General features: G+C 48.6%; 1 protein-coding gene across 1 annotated transcript in view; it reads left to right on the plus strand.

The window, feature by feature from the left end:
- The first annotated feature begins 21,921 nt into the window (after positions 1-21,921).
- Positions 21,922-22,768, plus strand: part of LOC139372370 (uncharacterized) — a 36,063-nt gene continuing 35,216 nt past the window's right edge. The window contains exon 1 of the mRNA XM_071112082.1: positions 21,922-22,012. Coding sequence (XP_070968183.1) covers positions 21,940-22,012 — 73 coding nt within the window. The 5' untranslated portion in view covers positions 21,922-21,939. The remainder of the gene's footprint in view (positions 22,013-22,768) is intronic.

The following is a 22,768-nucleotide window of genomic DNA, read 5'->3' on the forward strand; positions in this document are numbered from 1 at the left end:
CCAACAGAGGGGGGACCAGACTAAACCAGCAGAGGGAGGAACAGACTAATCCAACAGACAAAGGAACAGAGGGGGGAACGGACTAAACCAACAGAGGGGGAAACAGACTAAACAAGCAGAGGGAGGAACAGACTAAACCAACAGAGGGAGGAACGGACTAAACCAGCAGAGGGAGGAACAGACTAAACCAGCAGAGGGAAGAACGGACTAAACCAGCAGAGGGAGGAACACACTAAGCCAGCAGAGGGAGGAACAGACTAAACCAGCAGAGGGTGGAACAGACTAAACAAGCAGAGGGAGGAACAGACTAAACAAGCAGAGGGAGGAACGGACTAAACCAACAGAGTTAGGAACAGACTAAACCAGCAGAGGGAGGAACGGACTAAATCAACAGACGGGGGAATGGACTAAGCCAACAGAGGGGGGACCAGACTAAACCAGCAGAGGGAGGAACAGACTAATCCAACAGAGGGGGAAACAGACTAAACCAGCAGAGGGAGGAACAGACTAAACCAACAGAGGGAGGAACAGACTAAACCAGCAGAGGGAGGAACAGACTAAACCAGCAGAGGGAGGAACAGACTAAACCAGCAGAGGGAGGAACAGCCTAAGCCAGCAGAGGGAGGAACGGACTAAACCAGCAGAGGGAGGAACAGACTAATCCAACAGAGTTAGGAACGGACTAAACCAGCAGAGGGAGGAACAGACTAATCCAACAGAGTTAGGAACAGACTAAACCAGCATAGGGAGGAACAGACTAATCCAACAGAGGGAGGAACAGACTAAACCAACAGATGGAGGAAGAAACAAAACCAACAGAGGGAGGAACAGACTAAACCAACAGAGGGAGGAACAGACTAAACCAACAGACAAAGGAACAGAGGGAGGAACGGACTAAATCAACAGAGGGGGGAACGGACTAAACCAACAGAGGGGGAAACAGACTAAACCAACAGAAAAAGGAACAGACTAAACCAAAAGAGGGAGGAACGGACTAAACCAGCAGAGGGAGGAACAGACTAAACCAGCAGAGGGAGGAACAGACTAAACCAGCAGAGGGAGGAACGTACTAAACCAGCAGAGGGAGGAACAGACTAAAGAGCAGAGGGAGGAACAGACTAAAGAGCAGAGGGAGGAACAGACTAAACCAGCAGAGGGAGGAACAGACTAATCCAACAGATGGAGGAACAGACTAAACCAACAGAAGGAGGAAGAAACAAAACCAACAGAGGGAGGAACAGACTAAACCAACAGACAAAGGAACAGAGGGGGGAACGGACTAAACCAACAGAGGGGGAAACAGACTAAACAAGCAGAGGGAGGAACAGACTAAACCAGCAGAGGGAGGAACAGACTAATCCAACAGATGGAGGAACAGACTAAACCAACAGAAGGAGGAAGAAACAAAACCAACAGAGGGAGGAACAGACTAAACCAACAGACAAAGGAACAGAGGGGGGAACGGACTAAACCAGCAGAGGGAGGAACAGACTAAACCAGCAGAGGGAAGAACGGACTAAACCAGCAGAGGGTGGAACACACTAAGCCAGCAGAGGGAGGAACAGACTAAACCAGCAGAGGGTGGAACAGACTAAACAAGCAGAGGGAGGAACAGACTAAACAAGCAGAGGGAGGAACGGACTAAACCAACAGAGTTAGGAACAGACTAAACCAGCAGAGGGAGGAACGGACTAAATCAACAGACGGGGGAATGGACTAAACCAACAGAGGGGGGACCAGACTAAACCAGCAGAGGGAGGAACAGACTAATCCAACAGACAAAGGAACAGAGGGGGGAACGGACTAAACCAACAGAGGGGGAAACAGACTAAACAAGCAGAGGGAGGAACAGACTAAACCAACAGAGGGAGGAACACACTAAGCCAGCAGAGGGAGGAACAGACTAAACCAGCAGAGGGAGGAACAGACTAAACAAGCAGAGGGAGGAATAGACTAAACCAGCAGAGGGAGGAACAGACTAAACCAGCAGAGGGAGGAACAGACTAAACCAGCAGAGGGAGGAACAGACTAAACCAGCAGAGGGAGGAACAGACTAAGCCAGCAGAGGGAGGAACGGACTAAACCAGCAGAGGGAGGAACGGACTAAACCAGCAGAGGGAGGAACAGACTAAACCAGCATAGGGAGGAACAGACTAATCCAACAGAGGGAGGAACAGACTAAACCAGCAGAGGGAGGAACAGACTAATCCAACAGAGTTAGGAACAGACTAAACCAACAGAGGGAGGAACAGACTAAACCAACAGATGGAGGAAGAAACAAAACCAACAGAGGGAGGAACAGACTAAACCAACAGATGGAGGAACAGACTAAACCAACAGATGGAGGAACAGACTAAACCAACAGAGGGAGGAACAGACTAAATCTGCAGAGGGGGGAACAGACTAAACCAACAGACAAAGGAACAGACGGAGAAACAGACTAAACCAACAGATGGAGGCACGGACTAAATCAACAGCGGGAGGTACGGACTAAACCAGCAGAGGGGGCAACGGACTAAACCAACAGAGGGAGGAACGGACTAAATCAACAGAGGGAAGAAAAGACTAAACATGCAGAGGGAGGAACGGACTAAATCAACAGACGGAGGAACAGACTAAATCAACAGAGGGGGGAACGGACTAAACCAACAGAGGGGGGAACGGACTAAACCAGCAGAGGGAGGAACAGACTAAACCAACAGAGGGAGGAACAGACTAATCCAACAGAGTTAGGAACAGACTAAACCAACAGACAAAGGAACAGACTAAACCAACAGAGGGAGGAACAGACTAAACCAACAGAGGGAGGAACAGACTAAACCAACAGATGGAGGAACAGACTAACCCAACAGATGGAGGAACAGACTAAACCAACAGAGGGAGGAACAGACTAAACCAACACACAAAGCACCAGACTAAACCAACAGAGGGAGGAACAGACTAAACCAACAGACTAAACCAACAGACGGAGGAACAGACTAAACCAACAGAGGGAGGAACAGACTAAACCAACAGAAAAAGGAACAGACTAAACCAAAAGAGGGAGGAACGGACTAAACCAGCAGAGGGAGGAACAGACTAAACCAGCAGAGGGAGGAACAGACTAAACCAGCAGAGGGAGGAACGTACTAAACCAGCAGAGGAAGGAACAGACTAAAGAGCAGAGGGAGGAAAAGACTAAAGAGCAGAGGGAGGAACAGACTAAACCAGCAGAGGGAGGAACAGACTAATCCAACAGATGGAGGAACAGACTAAACCAACAGAAGGAGGAAGAAACAAAACCAACAGAGGGAGGAACAGACTAAACCAACAAACAAAGGAACAGAGGGGGGAACGGACTAAACCAACAGATGGGGAAACAGACTAAACAAGCAGAGGGAGGAACAGACTAAACCAACAGAGGGAGGAACGGACTAAACCAGCAGAGGGAGGAACAGACTAAACCAGCAGAGGGAAGAACGGACTAAACCAGCAGAGGGAGGAACACACTAAGCCAGCAGAGGGAGGAACAGACTAAACCAGCAGAGGGTGGAACAGACTAAACAAGCAGAGGGAGGAACAGACTAAACAAGCAGAGGGAGGAACGGACTAAACCAACAGAGTTAGGAACAGACTAAACCAGCAGAGGGAGGAACGGACTAAATCAACAGACGGGGGAATGGACTAAACCAACAGAGGGGGGACCAGACTAAACCAGCAGAGGGAGGAACAGACTAATCCAACAGACAAAGGAACAGAGGGGGGAACGGACTAAACCAACAGAGGGGGAAACAGACTAAACAAGCAGAGGGAGGAACAGACTAAACCAACAGAGGGAGGAACGGACTAAACCAGCAGAGGGAGGAACAGACTAAACCAGCAGAGGGAAGAACGGACTAAACCAGCAGAGGGAGGAACACACTAAGCCAGCAGAGGGAGGAACAGACTAAACCAGCAGAGGGTGGAACAGACTAAACAAGCAGAGGGAGGAACAGACTAAACAAGCAGAGGGAGGAACGGACTAAACCAACAGAGTTAGGAACAGACTAAACCAGCAGAGGGAGGAACGGACTAAATCAACAGACGGGGGAATGGACTAAACCAACAGAGGGGGGACCAGACTAAACCAGCAGAGGGAGGAACAGACTAATCCAACAGACAAAGGAACAGAGGGGGGAACGGACTAAACCAACAGAGGGGGAAACAGACTAAACAAGCAGAGGGAGGAACAGACTAAACCAACAGAGGGAGGAACGGACTAAACCAGCAGAGGGAGGAACAGACTAAACCAGCAGAGGGAAGAACGGACTAAACCAGCAGAGGGAGGAACAGACTAAACCAGCAGAGGGAGGAACAGCCTAAGCCAGCAGAGGGAGGAACGGACTAAACCAGCAGAGGGAGGAACAGACTAATCCAACAGAGTTAGGAACGGACTAAACCAGCAGAGGGAGGAACAGACTAATCCAACAGAGTTAGGAACAGACTAAACCAGCAGAGGGAGGAACGGACTAAATCAACAGACGGGGGAATGGACTAAACCAACAGAGGGGGGACCAGACTAAACCAGCAGAGGGAGGAACAGACTAATCCAACAGAGGGGGAAACAGACTAAACCAGCAGAGGGAGGAACAGACTAAACCAACAGAGGGAGGAACAGACTAAACCAGCAGAGGGAGGAACAGACTAAACCAGCAGAGGGAGGAACAGCCTAAGCCAGCAGAGGGAGGAACGGACTAAACCAGCAGTGTGAGGAACAGACTAATCCAACAGAGTTAGGAACGGACTAAACCAGCAGAGGGAGGAACAGACTAATCCAACAGAGTTAGGAACAGACTAAACCAGCATAGGGAGGAACAGACTAATCCAACAGAGGGAGGAACAGACTAAACCAACAGATGGAGGAAGAAACAAAACCAACAGAGGGAGGAACAGACTAAACCAACAGAGGGAGGAACAGACTAAACCAACAGACAAAGGAACAGAGGGAGGAACGGACTAAATCAACAGAGGGGGGAACGGACTAAACCAACAGAGGGGGAAACAGACTAAACCAACAGAAAAAGGAACAGACTAAACCAAAAGAGGGAGGAACGGACTAAACCAGCAGAGGGAGGAACAGACTAAACCAGCAGAGGGAGGAACAGACTAAACCAGCAGAGGGAGGAACGTACTAAACCAGCAGAGGGAGGAACAGACTAAACCAGCAGAGGGAGGAACGGACTAAACCAGCAGAGGAAGGAACAGACTAAAGAGCAGAGGGAGGAACAGACTAAAGAGCAGAGGGAGGAACAGACTAAACCAGCAGAGGGAGGAACAGACTAATCCAACAGATGGAGGAACAGACTAAACCAACAGAAGGAGGAAGAAACAAAACCAACAGAGGGAGGAACAGACTAAACCAACAGACAAAGGAACAGAGGGGGGAACGGACTAAACCAACAGAGGGGGAAACAGACTAAACAAGCAGAGGGAGGAACAGACTAAACCAACAGAGGGAGGAACGGACTAAACCAGCAGAGGGAGGAACAGACTAAACCAGCAGAGGGAAGAACGGACTAAACCAGCAGAGGGAGGAACACACTAAGCCAGCAGAGGGAGGAACAGACTAAACCAGCAGAGGGTGGAACAGACTAAACAAGCAGAGGGAGGAACAGACTAAACAAGCAGAGGGAGGAACGGACTAAATCAACAGACGGGGGAATGGACTAAACCAACAGAGGGGGGACCAGACTAAACCAGCAGAGGGAGGAACAGACTAATCCAACAGACAAAGGAACAGAGGGGGGAACGGACTAAACCAACAGAGGGGGAAACAGACTAAACAAGCAGAGGGAGGAACAGACTAAACCAACAGAGGGAGGAACGGACTAAATCAACAGACGGGGGAATGGACTAAACCAACAGAGGGGGGACCAGACTAAACCAGCAGAGGGAGGAACAGACTAATCCAACAGAGGGGGAAACAGACTAAACCAGCAGAGGGAGGAACAGACTAAACCAACAGAGGGAGGAACAGACTAAACCAGCAGAGGGAGGAACAGACTAAACCAGCAGAGGGAGGAACAGACTAAACCAGCAGAGGGAGGAACAGCCTAAGCCAGCAGAGGGAGGAACGGACTAAACCAGCAGAGGGAGGAACAGACTAATCCAACAGAGTTAGGAACGGACTAAACCAGCAGAGGGAGGAACAGACTAATCCAACAGAGTTAGGAACAGACTAAACCAGCATAGGGAGGAACAGACTAATCCAACAGAGGGAGGAACAGACTAAACCAACAGATGGAGGAAGAAACAAAACCAACAGAGGGAGGAACAGACTAAACCAACAGAGGGAGGAACAGACTAAACCAACAGACAAAGGAACAGAGGGAGGAACGGACTAAATCAACAGAGGGGGGAACGGACTAAACCAACAGAGGGGGAAACAGACTAAACCAGCAGAGGGAGGAACAGACTAAACCAGCAGAGGGAGGAACAGACTAATCCAACAGAGTTAGGAACAGACTAAACCAAAAGACAAAGGAACAGACTAAACCAACAGAGGGAGGAACAGACTAAACTAACAGAGGGAGGAACAGACTAAACCAACAGAGGGAGGAACAGACTAAACCAACAGACAAGGGAACAGACTAAACCAACAGACAAAGGAACAGACGGAGGAACAGACTAAACCAACAGATGGAGGAACAGACTAAACCAACACACAAAGCAACAGACTAAACCTGCAGAGGGAGGAACAGACTAAACCAACAGAAAAAGGAACAGACTAAACCAAAAGAGGGAGGAACGGACTAAACCAGCAGAGGGAGGAACAGACTAAACCAGCAGAGGGAGGAACAGACTAAACCAGCAGAGGGAGGAACAGACTAAACCAGCAGAGGGAGGAACGTACTAAACCAGCAGAGGAAGGAGCAGACTAAAGAGCAGAGGGAGGAACAGACTAAAGAGCAGAGGGAGGAACAGACTAAACCAGCAGAGGGAGAAACAGACTAATCCAACAGATGGAGGAACAGACTAAACCAACAGAAGGAGGAAGAAACAAAACCAACAGAGGGAGGAACAGACTAAACCAACAGACTAAACCAACAGACAAAGGAACAGACGGAGAAACAGACTAAACCAACAGATGGAGGAACAGACTAAACCAACAGACAACGGAACAGACTAAACTAACAGAGGGAGGAACAGACTAAACCAACAGAGGGAGGAACAGACTAAACCAACAGACAAAGGAACAGACTAAACCAACAGAGGGAGGAACAGACTAAACCAACAGAGGGAGGAACACACTAAGCCAGCAGAGGGAGGAACAGACTAAACCAGCAGAGGGTGGAACAAACTAAACAAGCAGAGGGAGGAACAGACTAAAAAAGCAGAGGGAGGAACGGACTAAACCAACAGAGTTAGGAACAGACTAAACCAGCAGAGGGAGGAACGGACTAAATCAACAGACGGGGGAATGGACTAAACCAACAGAGGGGGGACCAGACTAAACCAGCAGAGGGAGGAACAGACTAATCCAACAGACAAAGGAACAGAGGGGGGAACGGACTAAACCAACAGAGGGGGAAACAGACTAAACAAGCAGAGGGAGGAACAGACTAAACCAACAGAGGGAGGAACGGACTAAACCAGCAGAGGGAGGAACAGACTAAACCAGCAGAGGGAAGAACGGACTAAACCAGCAGAGGGAGGAACACACTAAGCCAGCAGAGGGAGGAACAGACTAAACCAGCAGAGGGTGGAACAGACTAAACAAGCAGAGGGAGGAACAGACTAAACAAGCAGAGGGAGGAACGGACTAAACCAACAGAGTTAGGAACAGACTAAACCAGCAGAGGGAGGTACGGACTAAATCAACAGACGGGGGAATGGACATAACCAACAGAGGGGGGACCAGACTAAACCAGCAGAGGGAGGAACAGACTAATCCAACAGAGGGGGAAACAGACTAAACCAGCAGAGGGAGGAACAGACTAAACCAACAGAGGGAGGAACAGACTAAACCAGCAGAGGGAGGAACAGACTAAACCAGCAGAGGGAGGAACAGACTAAACCAGCAGAGGGAGGAACAGCCTAAGCCAGCAGAGGGAGGAACGGACTAAACCAGCAGAGGGAGGAACAGACTAATCCAACAGAGTTAGGAACGGACTAAACCAGCAGAGGGAGGAACAGACTAATCCAACAGAGTTAGGAACAGACTAAACCAGCATAGGGAGGAACAGACTAATCCAACAGAGGGAGGAACAGACTAAACCAACAGATGGAGGAAGAAACAAAACCAACAGAGGGAGGAACAGACTAAACCAACAGAGGGAGGAACAGACTAAACCAACAGACAAAGGAACAGAGGGAGGAACGGACTAAATCAACAGAGGGGGGAACGGACTAAACCAACAGAGGGAGGAACAGACTAAACCAACAGAGGGGGAAACAGACTAAACCAGCAGAGGGAGGAACAGACTAAATCAGCAGAGGGAGGAACAGACTAATCCAACAGAGTTAGGAACAGACTAAACCTGCAGAGGGAGGAACAGACTAAACCAACAGAAAAAGGAACAGACTAAACCAAAAGAGGGAGGAACGGACTAAACCAGCAGAGGGAGGAACAGACTAAACCAGCAGAGGGAGGAACAGACTAAACCAGCAGAGGGAGGAACAGACTAAAACAGCAGAGGGAGGAACGTACTAAACCAGCAGAGGAAGGAGCAGACTAAACCAACAGAAGGAGGAAGAAACAAAACCAACAGAGGGAGGAACAGACTAAACCAACAGACTAAACCAACAGAGGGAGGAACGGACTAAACCAGCAGAGGGAGGAACAGACTAAACCAGCAGAGGGAAGAACGGACTAAACCAACAGAGGGAGGAACACACTAAGCCAGCAGAGGGAGGAACAGACTAAACCAGCAGAGGGAGGAACAGACTAAACAAGCAGAGGGAGGAACAGACTAAACAAGCAGAGGGAGGAACAGACTAAACAAGCAGAGGGAGGAACGGACTAAACCAACAGAGTTAGGAACAGACTAAACCAGCAGAGGGAGGAACGGACTAAATTAACAGACGGGGGAATGGACTAAACCAACAGAGGGGGGACCAGACTAAACCAGCAGAGGGAGGAATAGACTAAACCAGCAGAGGGAGGAACAGACTAAACCAGCAGAGGGAGGAACAGACTAAACCAGCAGAGGGAGGAACAGACTAAACCAGCAGAGGGAGGAACAGACTAAGCCAGCAGAGGGAGGAACGGACTAAACCAGCAGAGGGAGGAACAGACTAATCCAACAGAGTTAGGAACGGACTAAACCAGCAGAGGGAGGAACAGACTAAACCAGCATAGGGAGGAACAGACTAATCCAACAGAGGGAGGAACAGCCTAAGCCAGCAGAGGGAGGAACGGACTAAACCAGCAGAGGGAGGAACAGACTAAACCAGCAGAGGGAGGAACAGACTAAACCAGCAGAGGGAGGAACAGCCTAAACCAGCAGAGGGAGGAACAGACTAATCCAACAGAGTTAGGAACGGACTAAACCAGCAGAGGGAGGAACAGACTAATCCAACAGAGTTAGGAACAGACTAAACCAGCATAGGGAGGAACAGACTAATCCAACAGAGGGAGGAAGAAACAAAACCAACAGAGGGAGGAACAGACTAAACCAACAGAGGGAGGAACAGACTAAACCAACAGACAAAGGAACAGAGGGAGGAACGGACTAAATCAACAGAGGGGGGAACGGACTAAACCAACAGAGGGGGAAACAGACTAAACCAGCAGAGGGAGGAACAGACTAATCCAACAGAGTTAGGAACAGACTAAACCAAAAGACAAAGGAACAGACTAAACCAACAGAGGGAGGAACAGACTAAACTAACAGAGGGAGGAACAGACTAAACCAACAGAGGGAGGAACAGACTAAACCAACAGACAAGGGAACAGACTAAACCAACAGACAAAGGAACAGACGGAGGAACAGACTAAACCAACAGATGGAGGAACAGACTAAACCAACACACAAAGCAACAGACTAAACATGCAGAGGGAGGAACAGACTAAACCAACAGAAAAAGGAACAGACTAAACCAAAAGAGGGAGGAACGGACTAAACCAGCAGAGGGAGGAACAGACTAAACCAGCAGAGGGAGGAACAGACTAAACCAGCAGAGGGAGGAACAGACTAAACCAGCAGAGGGAGGAACGTACTAAACCAGCAGAGGAAGGAGCAGACTAAAGAGCAGAGGGAGGAACAGACTAAAGAGCAGAGGGAGGAACAGACTAAACCAGCAGAGGGAGGAACAGACTAATCCAACAGATGGAGGAACAGACTAAACCAACAGAGGGAGGAACAGACTAAACCAGCAGAGGGAAGAACGGACTGAACCAACAGAGGGAGGAACACACTAAGCCAGCAGAGGGAGGAACAGACTAAACCAGCAGAGGGAGGAACAGACTAAACAAGCAGAGGGAGGAACAGACTAAACAAGCAGAGGGAGGAACAGACTAAACAAGCAGAGGGAGGAACGGACTAAACCAACAGAGTTAGGAACAGACTAAACCAGCAGAGGGAGGAACGGACTAAATCAACAGACGGGGGAATTGACTAAACCAACAGAGGGGGGACCAGACTAAACCAGCAGAGGGAGGAACAGACTAAACCAGCAGAGGGAGGAACAGACTAAACCAGCAGAGGGAGGAACAGACTAAACCAGCAGAGGGAGGAACAGACTAAGCCAGCAGAGGGAGGAACGGACTAAACCAGCATAGGGAGGAACAGACTAATCCAACAGAGTTAGGAACGGACTAAACCAGCAGAGGGAGGAACAGACTAAACCAGCATAGGGAGGAACAGACTAAACCAACAGAGGGAGGAACAGACTAAACCAACAGACAAAGGAACAGACTAAACCAACAGAGGGAGGAACAGACTAAACCAACAGACAAAGGAACAGACTAAACCAACAGAGGGAGGAACAGACTAAACCAACAGAGGGAGGAACAGACTAAACCAACAGATGGAGGAAGAAACAAAACCAACAGAGGGAGGAACAGACTAAACCAACAGATGGAGGAACAGACTAAACCAACAGATGGAGGAACAGACTAAACCAACAGATGGAGGAATAGACTAAACCAACAGACGGAGGAACAGACTAAACCAACAGAGGGAGGAACAGACTAAACCAACAGAGGGAGGAACAGACTAAACCAACAGATGGAGGAACAGACTAATCCAACAGATGGAGGAACAGACTAAACCAACAGAGGGAGGAACAGACTAAACCAACAGAGGGAGGAACAGACTAAACCAACAGATGGAGGAACAGACTAAACCAGCAGAGGGAGGAACAGACTAAACCAACACACAAAGCAACAGACTAAACCAACAGAGGGAGGAACAGACTAAACCAACAGATGGAGGAACAGACTAAACCAGCAGAGGGAGGAACAGACTAAACCAACACACAAAGCAACAGACTAAACCAACAGAGGGAGGAACGGACTAAACCAGCAGAGGGATCAACAGACTAAACCAGCAGAGGGAGGAACAGACTAATCCAACAGAGTTAGGAACAGACTAAACCAGCAGAGGGAGGAACTGACTAATCCAACAGAGGGAGGAACAGACTAAACCAACAGATGGAGGAAGAAACAAAACCAACAGACAAAGGAACAGACTAAACCAACAGAGGGAGGAACAGACTAAATCAACAGAGGGAGGAACAGACTAAACCAACAGAGGGAGGAACAGACTAAACCAGCAGAGGGAGGAACAGACTAAACAAGCAGAGGGAGGAACAGACTAAACAAGCAGAGGGAGGAACGGACTAAACCAACAGAGTTAGGAACAGACTAAACCAGCAGAGGGAGGAACGGACTAAATCAACAGACGGGGGAATGGACTAAACCAACAGAGGGGGGACCAGACTAAACCTGCAGAGGGAGGAATAGACTAAACCAGCAGAGGGAGGAACAGACTAAACCAGCAGAGGGAGGACCAGACTAAACCAGCAGAGGGAGGAACAGACTAAACCAGCAGAGGGAGGAACAGACTAAGCCAGCAGAGGGAGGAACGGACTAAACCAGCAGAGGGAGGAACAGACTAATCCAACAGAGTTAGGAACGGACTAAACCAGCAGAGGGAGGAACAGACTAAACCAGCATAGGGAGGAACAGACTAATCCAACAGAGGGAGGAACAGCCTAAGCCAGCAGAGGGAGGAACGGACTAAACCAGCAGAGGGAGGAACAGACTAAACCAGCAGAGGGAGGAACAGACTAAACCAGCAGAGGGAGGAACAGCCTAAACCAGCAGAGGGAGGAACAGACTAATCCAACAGAGTTAGGAACGGACTAAACCAGCAGAGGGAGGAACAGACTAATCCAACAGAGTTAGGAACAGACTAAACCAGCATAGGGAGGAACAGACTAATCCAACAGAGGGAGGAAGAAACAAAACCAACAGAGGGAGGAACAGACTAAACCAACAGAGGGAGGAACAGACTAAACCAACAGACAAAGGAACAGAGGGAGGAACGGACTAAATCAACAGAGGGGGGAACGGACTAAACCAACAGAGGGGGAAACAGACTAAACCAGCAGAGGGAGGAACAGACTAAATCAGCAGAGGGAGGAACAGACTAATCCAACAGAGTTAGGAACAGACTAAACCAAAAGACAAAGGAACAGACGGAGGAACAGACTAAACCAACAGATGGAGGAACAGACTAAACCAACACACAAAGCAACAGACTAAACCTGCAGAGGGAGGAACAGACTAAACCAACAGAAAAAGGAACAGACTAAACCAAAAGAGGGAGGAACGGACTAAACCAGCAGAGGGAGGAACAGACTAAACCAGCAGAGGGAGGAACAGACTAAACCAGCAGAGGGAGGAACAGACTAAACCAGCAGATGGAGGAACGTACTAAACCAGCAGAGGGAGGAACAGACTAAACCAACACACAAAGCAACAGACTAAACCAACAGAGGGAGGAACAGACTAAACCAACAGATGGAGGAACAGACTAAACCAGCAGAGGGAGGAACAGACTAAACCAACACACAAAGCAACAGACTAAACCAACAGAGGGAGGAACGGACTAAACCAGCAGAGGGAGGAACAGACTAAACCAGCAGAGGGAGGAACAGACTAATCCAACAGAGTTAGGAACAGACTAAACCAGCAGAGGGAGGAACTGACTAATCCAACAGAGGGAGAAACAGACTAAACCAACAGATGGAGGAAGAAACAAAACCAACAGACAAAGGAACAGACTAAACCAACAGAGGGAGGAACAGACTAAATCAACAGAGGGAGGAACAGACTAAACCAACAGAGGGAGGAACAGACTAAACCAGCAGAGGGAGGAACAGACTAAACAAGCAGAGGGAGGAACAGACTAAACAAGCAGAGGGAGGAACGGACTAAACCAACAGAGTTAGGAACAGACTAAACCAGCAGAGGGAGGAACGGACTAAATCAACAGACGGGGGAATGGACTAAACCAACAGAGGGGGGACCAGACTAAACCAGCAGAGGGAGGAACAGACTAAACCAGCAGAGGGAGGAACAGACTAAACCAGCAGAGGGAGGACCAGACTAAACCAGCAGAGGGAGGACCAGACTAAACCAGCAGAGGGAGGAACAGACTAAGCCAGCAGAGGGAGGAACGGACTAAACCAGCAGAGGGAGGAACAGACTAATCCAACAGAGTTAGGAACGGACTAAACCAGCAGAGGGAGGAACAGACTAAACCAGCATAGGGAGGAACAGACTAATCCAACAGAGGGAGGAACAGCCTAAGCCAGCAGAGGGAGGAACGGACTAAACCAGCAGAGGGAGGAACAGACTAAACCAGCAGAGGGAGGAACAGACTAAACCAGCAGAGGGAGGAACAGCCTAAACCAGCAGAGGGAGGAACAGACTAATCCAACAGAGGGAGGAAGAAACAAAACCAACAGAGGGAGGAACAGACTAAACCAACAGAGGGAGGAACAGACTAAACCAACAGAGGGGGGAACGGACTAAACCAACAGAGGGGGAAACAGACTAAACCAGCAGAGGGAGGAACAGACTAAATCAGCAGAGGGAGGAACAGACTAATCCAACAGAGTTAGGAACAGACTAAACCAAAAGACAAAGGAACAGACGGAGAAACAGACTAAACCAACAGATGGAGGAACAGACTAAACCAACACACAAAGCAACAGACTAAACCTGCAGAGGGAGGAACAGACTAAACCAACAGAAAAAGGAACAGACTAAACCAAAAGAGGGAGGAACGGACTAAACCAGCAGAGGGAGGAACAGACTAAACCAGCAGAGGGAGGAACAGACTAAACCAGCAGAGGGAGGAACAGACTAAACCAGCAGAGGGAGGAACGTACTAAACCAGCAGAGGGAGGAACAGACTAAAGAGCAGAGGGAGGAACAGACTAAACCAGCAGAGGGAGGAACAGACTAATCCAACAGATGGAGGAACAGACTAAACCAACAGCGGGAGGAACAGACTAAACCAGCAGAGTGAAGAACAGACTAAACCAACAGAGGGAGGAACACACTAAGCCAGCAGAGGGAGGAACAGACTAAACCAGCAGAGGGAGGAACAGACTAAACAAGCAGAGGGAGGAACAGACTAAACAAGCAGAGGGAGGAACAGACTAAACAAGCAGAGGGAGGAACGGACTAAACCAACAGAGTTAGGAACAGACTAAACCAGCAGAGGGAGGAACGGACTAAATCAACAGACGGGGGAATGGACTAAACCAACAGAGGGGGGACCAGACTAAACCAGCAGAGGGAGGAACAGACTAAACCAGCAGAGGGAGGAACAGACTAAACCAGCATAGGGAGGAACAGACTAAACCAACAGATGGAGGAACAGACTAAACCAACAGACAAAGGAACAGACTAAACCAACAGAGGGAGGAACAGACTAAACCAACAGACAAAGGAACAGACTAAACCAACAGAGGGAGGAACAGACTAAACCAACAGAGGGAGGAACAGACTAAACCAACAGATGGAGGAACAGACTAAACCAACAGATGGAGGAAGAAACAAAACCAACAGAGGGAGGAACAGACTAAACCAACAGATGGAGGAACAGACTAAACCAACAGATGGAGGAATAGACTAAACCAACAGACGGAGGAACAGACTAAACCAACAGAGGGAGGAACAGACTAAACCAACAGAGGGAGGAACAGACTAAACCAACAGATGGAGGAACAGACTAATCCAACAGATGGAGGAACAGACTAAACCAACAGAGGGAGGAACAGACTAAACCAACAGAGGGAGGAACAGACTAAACCAACAGACAAAGGAACAGAGGGAGGAACGGACTAAATCAACAGAGGGGGGAACGGACTAAACCAACAGAGGGGGAAACAGACTAAACCAGCAGAGGGAGGAACAGACTAAACTAACAGAGGGAGGAACAGACTAAACCAACAGAGGGAGGAACAGACTAAACCAACAGACAAGGGAACAGACTAAACCAACAGACAAAGGAACAGACGGAGGAACAGACTAAACCAACAGATGGAGGAACAGACTAAACCAACACACAAAGCAACAGACTAAACATGCAGAGGGAGGAACAGACTAAACCAACAGAAAAAGGAACAGACTAAACCAAAAGAGGGAGGAACGGACTAAACCAGCAGAGGGAGGAACAGACTAAACCAGCAGAGGGAGGAACAGACTAAACCAGCAGAGGGAGGAACAGACTAAACCAGCAGAGGGAGGAACGTACTAAACCAGCAGAGGAAGGAGCAGACTAAAGAGCAGAGGGAGGAACAGACTAAAGAGCAGAGGGAGGAACAGACTAAACCAGCAGAGGGAGGAACAGACTAATCCAACAGATGGAGGAACAGACTAAACCAACAGAGGGAGGAACAGACTAAACCAGCAGAGGGAAGAACGGACTGAACCAACAGAGGGAGGAACACACTAAGCCAGCAGAGGGAGGAACAGACTAAACCAGCAGAGGGAGGAACAGACTAAACAAGCAGAGGGAGGAACAGACTAAACAAGCAGAGGGAGGAACAGACTAAACAAGCAGAGGGAGGAACGGACTAAACCAACAGAGTTAGGAACAGACTAAACCAGCAGAGGGAGGAACGGACTAAATCAACAGACGGGGGAATTGACTAAACCAACAGAGGGGGGACCAGACTAAACCAGCAGAGGGAGGAACAGACTAAACCAGCAGAGGGAGGAACAGACTAAACCAGCAGAGGGAGGAACAGACTAAACCAGCAGAGGGAGGAACAGACTAAGCCAGCAGAGGGAGGAACGGACTAAACCAGCATAGGGAGGAACAGACTAATCCAACAGAGTTAGGAACGGACTAAACCAGCAGAGGGAGGAACAGACTAAACCAGCATAGGGAGGAACAGACTAAACCAACAGAGGGAGGAACAGACTAAACCAACAGACAAAGGAACAGACTAAACCAACAGAGGGAGGAACAGACTAAACCAACAGACAAAGGAACAGACTAAACCAACAGAGGGAGGAACAGACTAAACCAACAGAGGGAGGAACAGACTAAACCAACAGATGGAGGAAGAAACAAAACCAACAGAGGGAGGAACAGACTAAACCAACAGATGGAGGAACAGACTAAACCAACAGATGGAGGAACAGACTAAACCAACAGATGGAGGAATAGACTAAACCAACAGACGGAGGAACAGACTAAACCAACAGAGGGAGGAACAGACTAAACCAACAGAGGGAGGAACAGACTAAACCAACAGATGGAGGAACAGACTAATCCAACAGATGGAGGAACAGACTAAACCAACAGAGGGAGGAACAGACTAAACCAACAGAGGGAGGAACAGACTAAACCAACAGATGGAGGAACAGACTAAACCAGCAGAGGGAGGAACAGACTAAACCAACACACAAAGCAACAGACTAAACCAACAGAGGGAGGAACAGACTAAACCAACAGATGGAGGAACAGACTAAACCAGCAGAGGGAGGAACAGACTAAACCAACACACAAAGCAACAGACTAAACCAACAGAGGGAGGAACGGACTAAACCAGCAGAGGGATCAACAGACTAAACCAGCAGAGGGAGGAACAGACTAATCCAACAGAGTTAGGAACAGACTAAACCAGCAGAGGGAGGAACTGACTAATCCAACAGAGGGAGGAACAGACTAAACCAACAGATGGAGGAAGAAACAAAACCAACAGACAAAGGAACAGACTAAACCAACAGAGGGAGGAACAGACTAAATCAACAGAGGGAGGAACAGACTAAACCAACAGAGGGAGGAACAGACTAAACCAGCAGAGGGAGGAACAGACTAAACAAGCAGAGGGAGGAACAGACTAAACAAGCAGAGGGAGGAACGGACTAAACCAACAGAGTTAGGAACAGACTAAACCAGCAGAGGGAGGAACGGACTAAATCAACAGACGGGGGAATGGACTAAACCAACAGAGGGGGGACCAGACTAAACCTGCAGAGGGAGGAATAGACTAATCCAACAGAGGGAGGAACAGCCTAAGCCAGCAGAGGGAGGAACGGACTAAACCAGCAGAGGGAGGAACAGACTAAACCAGCAGAGGGAGGAACAGACTAAACCAGCAGAGGGAGGAACAGCCTAAACCAGCAGAGGGAGGAACAGACTAATCCAACAGAGTTAGGAACGGACTAAACCAGCAGAGGGAGGAACAGACTAATCCAACAGAGTTAGGAACAGACTAAACCAGCATAGGGAGGAACAGACTAATCCAACAGAGGGAGGAAGAAACAAAACCAACAGAGGGAGGAACAGACTAAACCAACAGAGGGAGGAACAGACTAAACCAACAGACAAAGGAACAGAGGGAGGAACGGACTAAATCAACAGAGGGGGGAACGGACTAAACCAACAGAGGGGGAAACAGACTAAACCAGCAGAGGGAGGAACAGACTAAATCAGCAGAGGGAGGAACAGACTAATCCAACAGAGTTAGGAACAGACTAAACCAAAAGACAAAGGAACAGACGGAGGAACAGACTAAACCAACAGATGGAGGAACAGACTAAACCAACACACAAAGCAACAGACTAAACCTGCAGAGGGAGGAACAGACTAAACCAACAGAAAAAGGAACAGACTAAACCAAAAGAGGGAGGAACGGACTAAACCAGCAGAGGGAGGAACAGACTAAACCAGCAGAGGGAGGAACAGACTAAACCAGCAGAGGGAGGAACAGACTAAACCAGCAGAGGGAGGAACGTACTAAACCAGCAGAGGGAGGAACAGACTAAACCAACACACAAAGCAACAGACTAAACCAACAGAGGGAGGAACAGACTAAACCAACAGATGGAGGAACAGACTAAACCAGCAGAGGGAGGAACAGACTAAACCAACACACAAAGCAACAGACTAAACCAACAGAGGGAGGAACGGACTAAACCAGCAGAGGGAGGAACAGACTAAACCAGCAGAGGGAGGAACAGACTAATCCAACAGAGTTAGGAACAGACTAAACCAGCAGAGGGAGGAACTGACTAATCCAACAGAGGGAGGAACAGACTAAACCAACAGATGGAGGAAGAAACAAAACCAACAGACAAAGGAACAGACTAAACCAACAGAGGGAGGAACAGACTAAATCAACAGAGGGAGGAACAGACTAAACCAACAGAGGGAGGAACAGACTAAACCAGCAGAGGGAGGAACAGACTAAACAAGCAGAGGGAGGAACAGACTAAACAAGCAGAGGGAGGAACGGACTAAACCAACAGAGTTAGGAACAGACTAAACCAGCAGAGGGAGGAACGGACTAAATCAACAGACGGGGGAATGGACTAAACCAACAGAGGGGGGACCAGACTAAACCAGCAGAGGGAGGAACAGACTAAACCAGCAGAGGGAGGAACAGACTAAACCAGCAGAGGGAGGACCAGACTAAACCAGCAGAGGGAGGACCAGACTAAACCAGCAGAGGGAGGAACAGACTAAGCCAGCAGAGGGAGGAACGGACTAAACCAGCAGAGGGAGGAACAGACTAATCCAACAGAGTTAGGAACGGACTAAACCAGCAGAGGGAGGAACAGACTAAACCAGCATAGGGAGGAACAGACTAATCCAACAGAGGGAGGAACAGCCTAAGCCAGCAGAGGGAGGAACGGACTAAACCAGCAGAGGGAGGAACAGACTAAACCAGCAGAGGGAGGAACAGACTAAACCAGCAGAGGGAGGAACAGCCTAAACCAGCAGAGGGAGGAACAGACTAATCCAACAGAGGGAGGAAGAAACAAAACCAACAGAGGGAGGAACAGACTAAACCAACAGAGGGAGGAACAGACTAAACCAACAGAGGGGGGAACGGACTAAACCAACAGAGGGGGAAACAGACTAAACCAGCAGAGGGAGGAACAGACTAAATCAGCAGAGGGAGGAACAGACTAATCCAACAGAGTTAGGAACAGACTAAACCAAAAGACAAAGGAACAGACGGAGAAACAGACTAAACCAACAGATGGAGGAACAGACTAAACCAACACACAAAGCAACAGACTAAACCTGCAGAGGGAGGAACAGACTAAACCAACAGAAAAAGGAACAGACTAAACCAAAAGAGGGAGGAACGGACTAAACCAGCAGAGGGAGGAACAGACTAAACCAGCAGAGGGAGGAACAGACTAAACCAGCAGAGGGAGGAACAGACTAAACCAGCAGAGGGAGGAACGTACTAAACCAGCAGAGGGAGGAACAGACTAAAGAGCAGAGGGAGGAACAGACTAAACCAGCAGAGGGAGGAACAGACTAATCCAACAGATGGAGGAACAGACTAAACCAACAGCGGGAGGAACAGACTAAACCAGCAGAGTGAAGAACAGACTAAACCAACAGAGGGAGGAACACACTAAGCCAGCAGAGGGAGGAACAGACTAAACCAGCAGAGGGAGGAACAGACTAAACAAGCAGAGGGAGGAACAGACTAAACAAGCAGAGGGAGGAACAGACTAAACAAGCAGAGGGAGGAACGGACTAAACCAACAGAGTTAGGAACAGACTAAACCAGCAGAGGGAGGAACGGACTAAATCAACAGACGGGGGAATGGACTAAACCAACAGAGGGGGGACCAGACTAAACCAGCAGAGGGAGGAACAGACTAAACCAGCAGAGGGAGGAACAGACTAAACCAGCATAGGGAGGAACAGACTAAACCAACAGATGGAGGAACAGACTAAACCAACAGACAAAGGAACAGACTAAACCAACAGAGGGAGGAACAGACTAAACCAACAGACAAAGGAACAGACTAAACCAACAGAGGGAGGAACAGACTAAACCAACAGAGGGAGGAACAGACTAAACCAACAGATGGAGGAACAGACTAAACCAACAGATGGAGGAAGAAACAAAACCAACAGAGGGAGGAACAGACTAAACCAACAGATGGAGGAACAGACTAAACCAACAGATGGAGGAATAGACTAAACCAACAGACGGAGGAACAGACTAAACCAACAGAGGGAGGAACAGACTAAACCAACAGAGGGAGGAACAGACTAAACCAACAGATGGAGGAACAGACTAATCCAACAGATGGAGGAACAGACTAAACCAACAGAGGGAGGAACAGACTAAACCAACACACAAAGCAACAGACTAAACCAACAGAGGGAGGAACAGACTAAACCAACAGAGGGAGGAACAGACTAAACCAACAGATGGAGGAACAGACTAAACCAGCAGAGGGAGGAACAGACTAAACCAACACACAAAGCAACAGACTAAACCAACAGAGGGAGGAACGGACTAAACCAGCAGAGGGAGGAACAGACTAAACCAGCAGAGGGAGGAACGGACTAAACCAGCAGAGGGAGGAACAGACTAATCCAACAGAGTTAGGAACAGACTAAACCAGCATAGGGAGGAACTGACTAATCCAACAGAGGGAGGAACAGACTAAACCAACAGATGGAGGAAGAAACAAAACCAACAGACAAAGGAACAGACTAAACCAACAGAGGGAGGAACAGACTAAATCAACAGAGGGAGGAACAGACTAAACCAACAGAGTTAGGAACAGACTAAACCAACAAACAAAGAAACAGACTAAACCAACAGACGGAGGAACAGACTAAACCAACAGATGGAGGAACAGACTAAACCAACAGATGGAGGAACAGACTAAACCAGTAGAGGGAGGAACAGACTAAACCAACAGATGGAGGAACAGACTAAACCAGCATAGGGAGGAACAGACTAAACCAGTAGACGGAGGAACAGACTAAACCAACAGATGGAGGAACAGACTAAACCAACAGATGGAGGAACAGACTAAACCAGTAGACGGAGGAACAGACTAAACCAACAGATGGAGGAACAGACTAAACCAACAGATGGAGGAACAGACTAAACCAGTAGACGGAGGAACAGACTAAACCAACAGATGGAGGAACAGACTAAACCAGCAGAGTGAGGAAGAAACTAAACCAAAAGAGGGGGGAACGGACTAAACCAACAGAGGGGGTAACGGACTAAACCAACAGAGGGGGTAACGGACTAAACCAACAGAGTGAGGAAGAAACTAAACCAAAAGAGGGGGGAACGGACTAAACCAACAGAGGGGGGAACGGACTAAACCAACAGAGGGGGGAACGGACTAAACCAACAGAGGGGGGAACAGACTAAACCAACAGACAGAGGAACAGACAGTGGAGCAGAACAACCCCAGACCACAGACAGAGCAGCCATGTCTCACCAGCAACAGATCTGAACACAGGTTTATGCTTGGATTACCACTGCTACACACACGCACTGACACATGCTCATACACACACACACTGACAGACACACACTGACAGACACACACACACACACACACACACACACACACACACTCTGAATGAGTCTGTGCTGCTGAGCAACTGAGTCTGGTGTGTGTGTGTCCTGGTGCATCGGTGTGTGTCGGAGGACGGTGGTATGGCGCGCTGGGAGAGCCGGTCGTGGAGTTGGTCATTAATGATGTCTCTCCTCCTCTCTCTGTCTGCTCACGGTAAGAACACTGCTGTGTGTGTGTGTGTCTGTGTGTGTGTTTATGTGTGTCTGTTCTGTGTGTGTGTTTAGTGTGTGTGTGTGTGTGTGTGTGTGTGTGTGTGTGTGTGTGTTCACTATTGCACCTCAAACGTCTGGAAATGTGGGCTCAACAGCGAGAGAGAGAGACTATAAAATCCATTATCTTCAGCATGTCATTATTTTGTCTGAATGTGTCGCTGACTTTGGAATATAGTATGGAATGAGTGTTTTTTCTGTCTGTTACTGCTAGTAATAAACTCTGGCTCCTATAGCTTCTTCATTGGTCATCAGAGAGTGTAATCGATCAGCTGATAGCTTCTTTATTGATCACTGATGTTGTTTTGCCAACGGGCAACTGCTGTCCCAGATCACAAACACACACACACACACTGACACAAGCGTGCACACGGGCACACACTTGTATGCACGTTCACGTGTGTGCACAATCACAAATACAAACACAGATGGAGTTGATCAAACATTAGTGTAGAAGAGATAAGGAATTTGAATTACATGACCTGTGTGTGTGTGTGTGTGTGTGTGTGTGTGTGTGTGTGTGTGTGTGTGTGTGTACTGCGTATTGGAATGTGTGTGGACCCACCCTGTGAGGTCCATCTGCCCTGTGGCCCCAGAGAGCAACATTCTGTCACAATGTATCACCGTCAACACAAGCACACACACTCATATTGTGTGTGTGTGCGCATGTGTGTTAGTGGCCAACCAGTATAGCTACCCA

The sequence above is a fragment of the Oncorhynchus clarkii genome, chromosome 18 (assembly GCF_045791955.1).
Source record: "Oncorhynchus clarkii lewisi isolate Uvic-CL-2024 chromosome 18, UVic_Ocla_1.0, whole genome shotgun sequence".
NCBI lineage: Eukaryota > Metazoa > Chordata > Actinopteri > Salmoniformes > Salmonidae > Oncorhynchus > Oncorhynchus clarkii.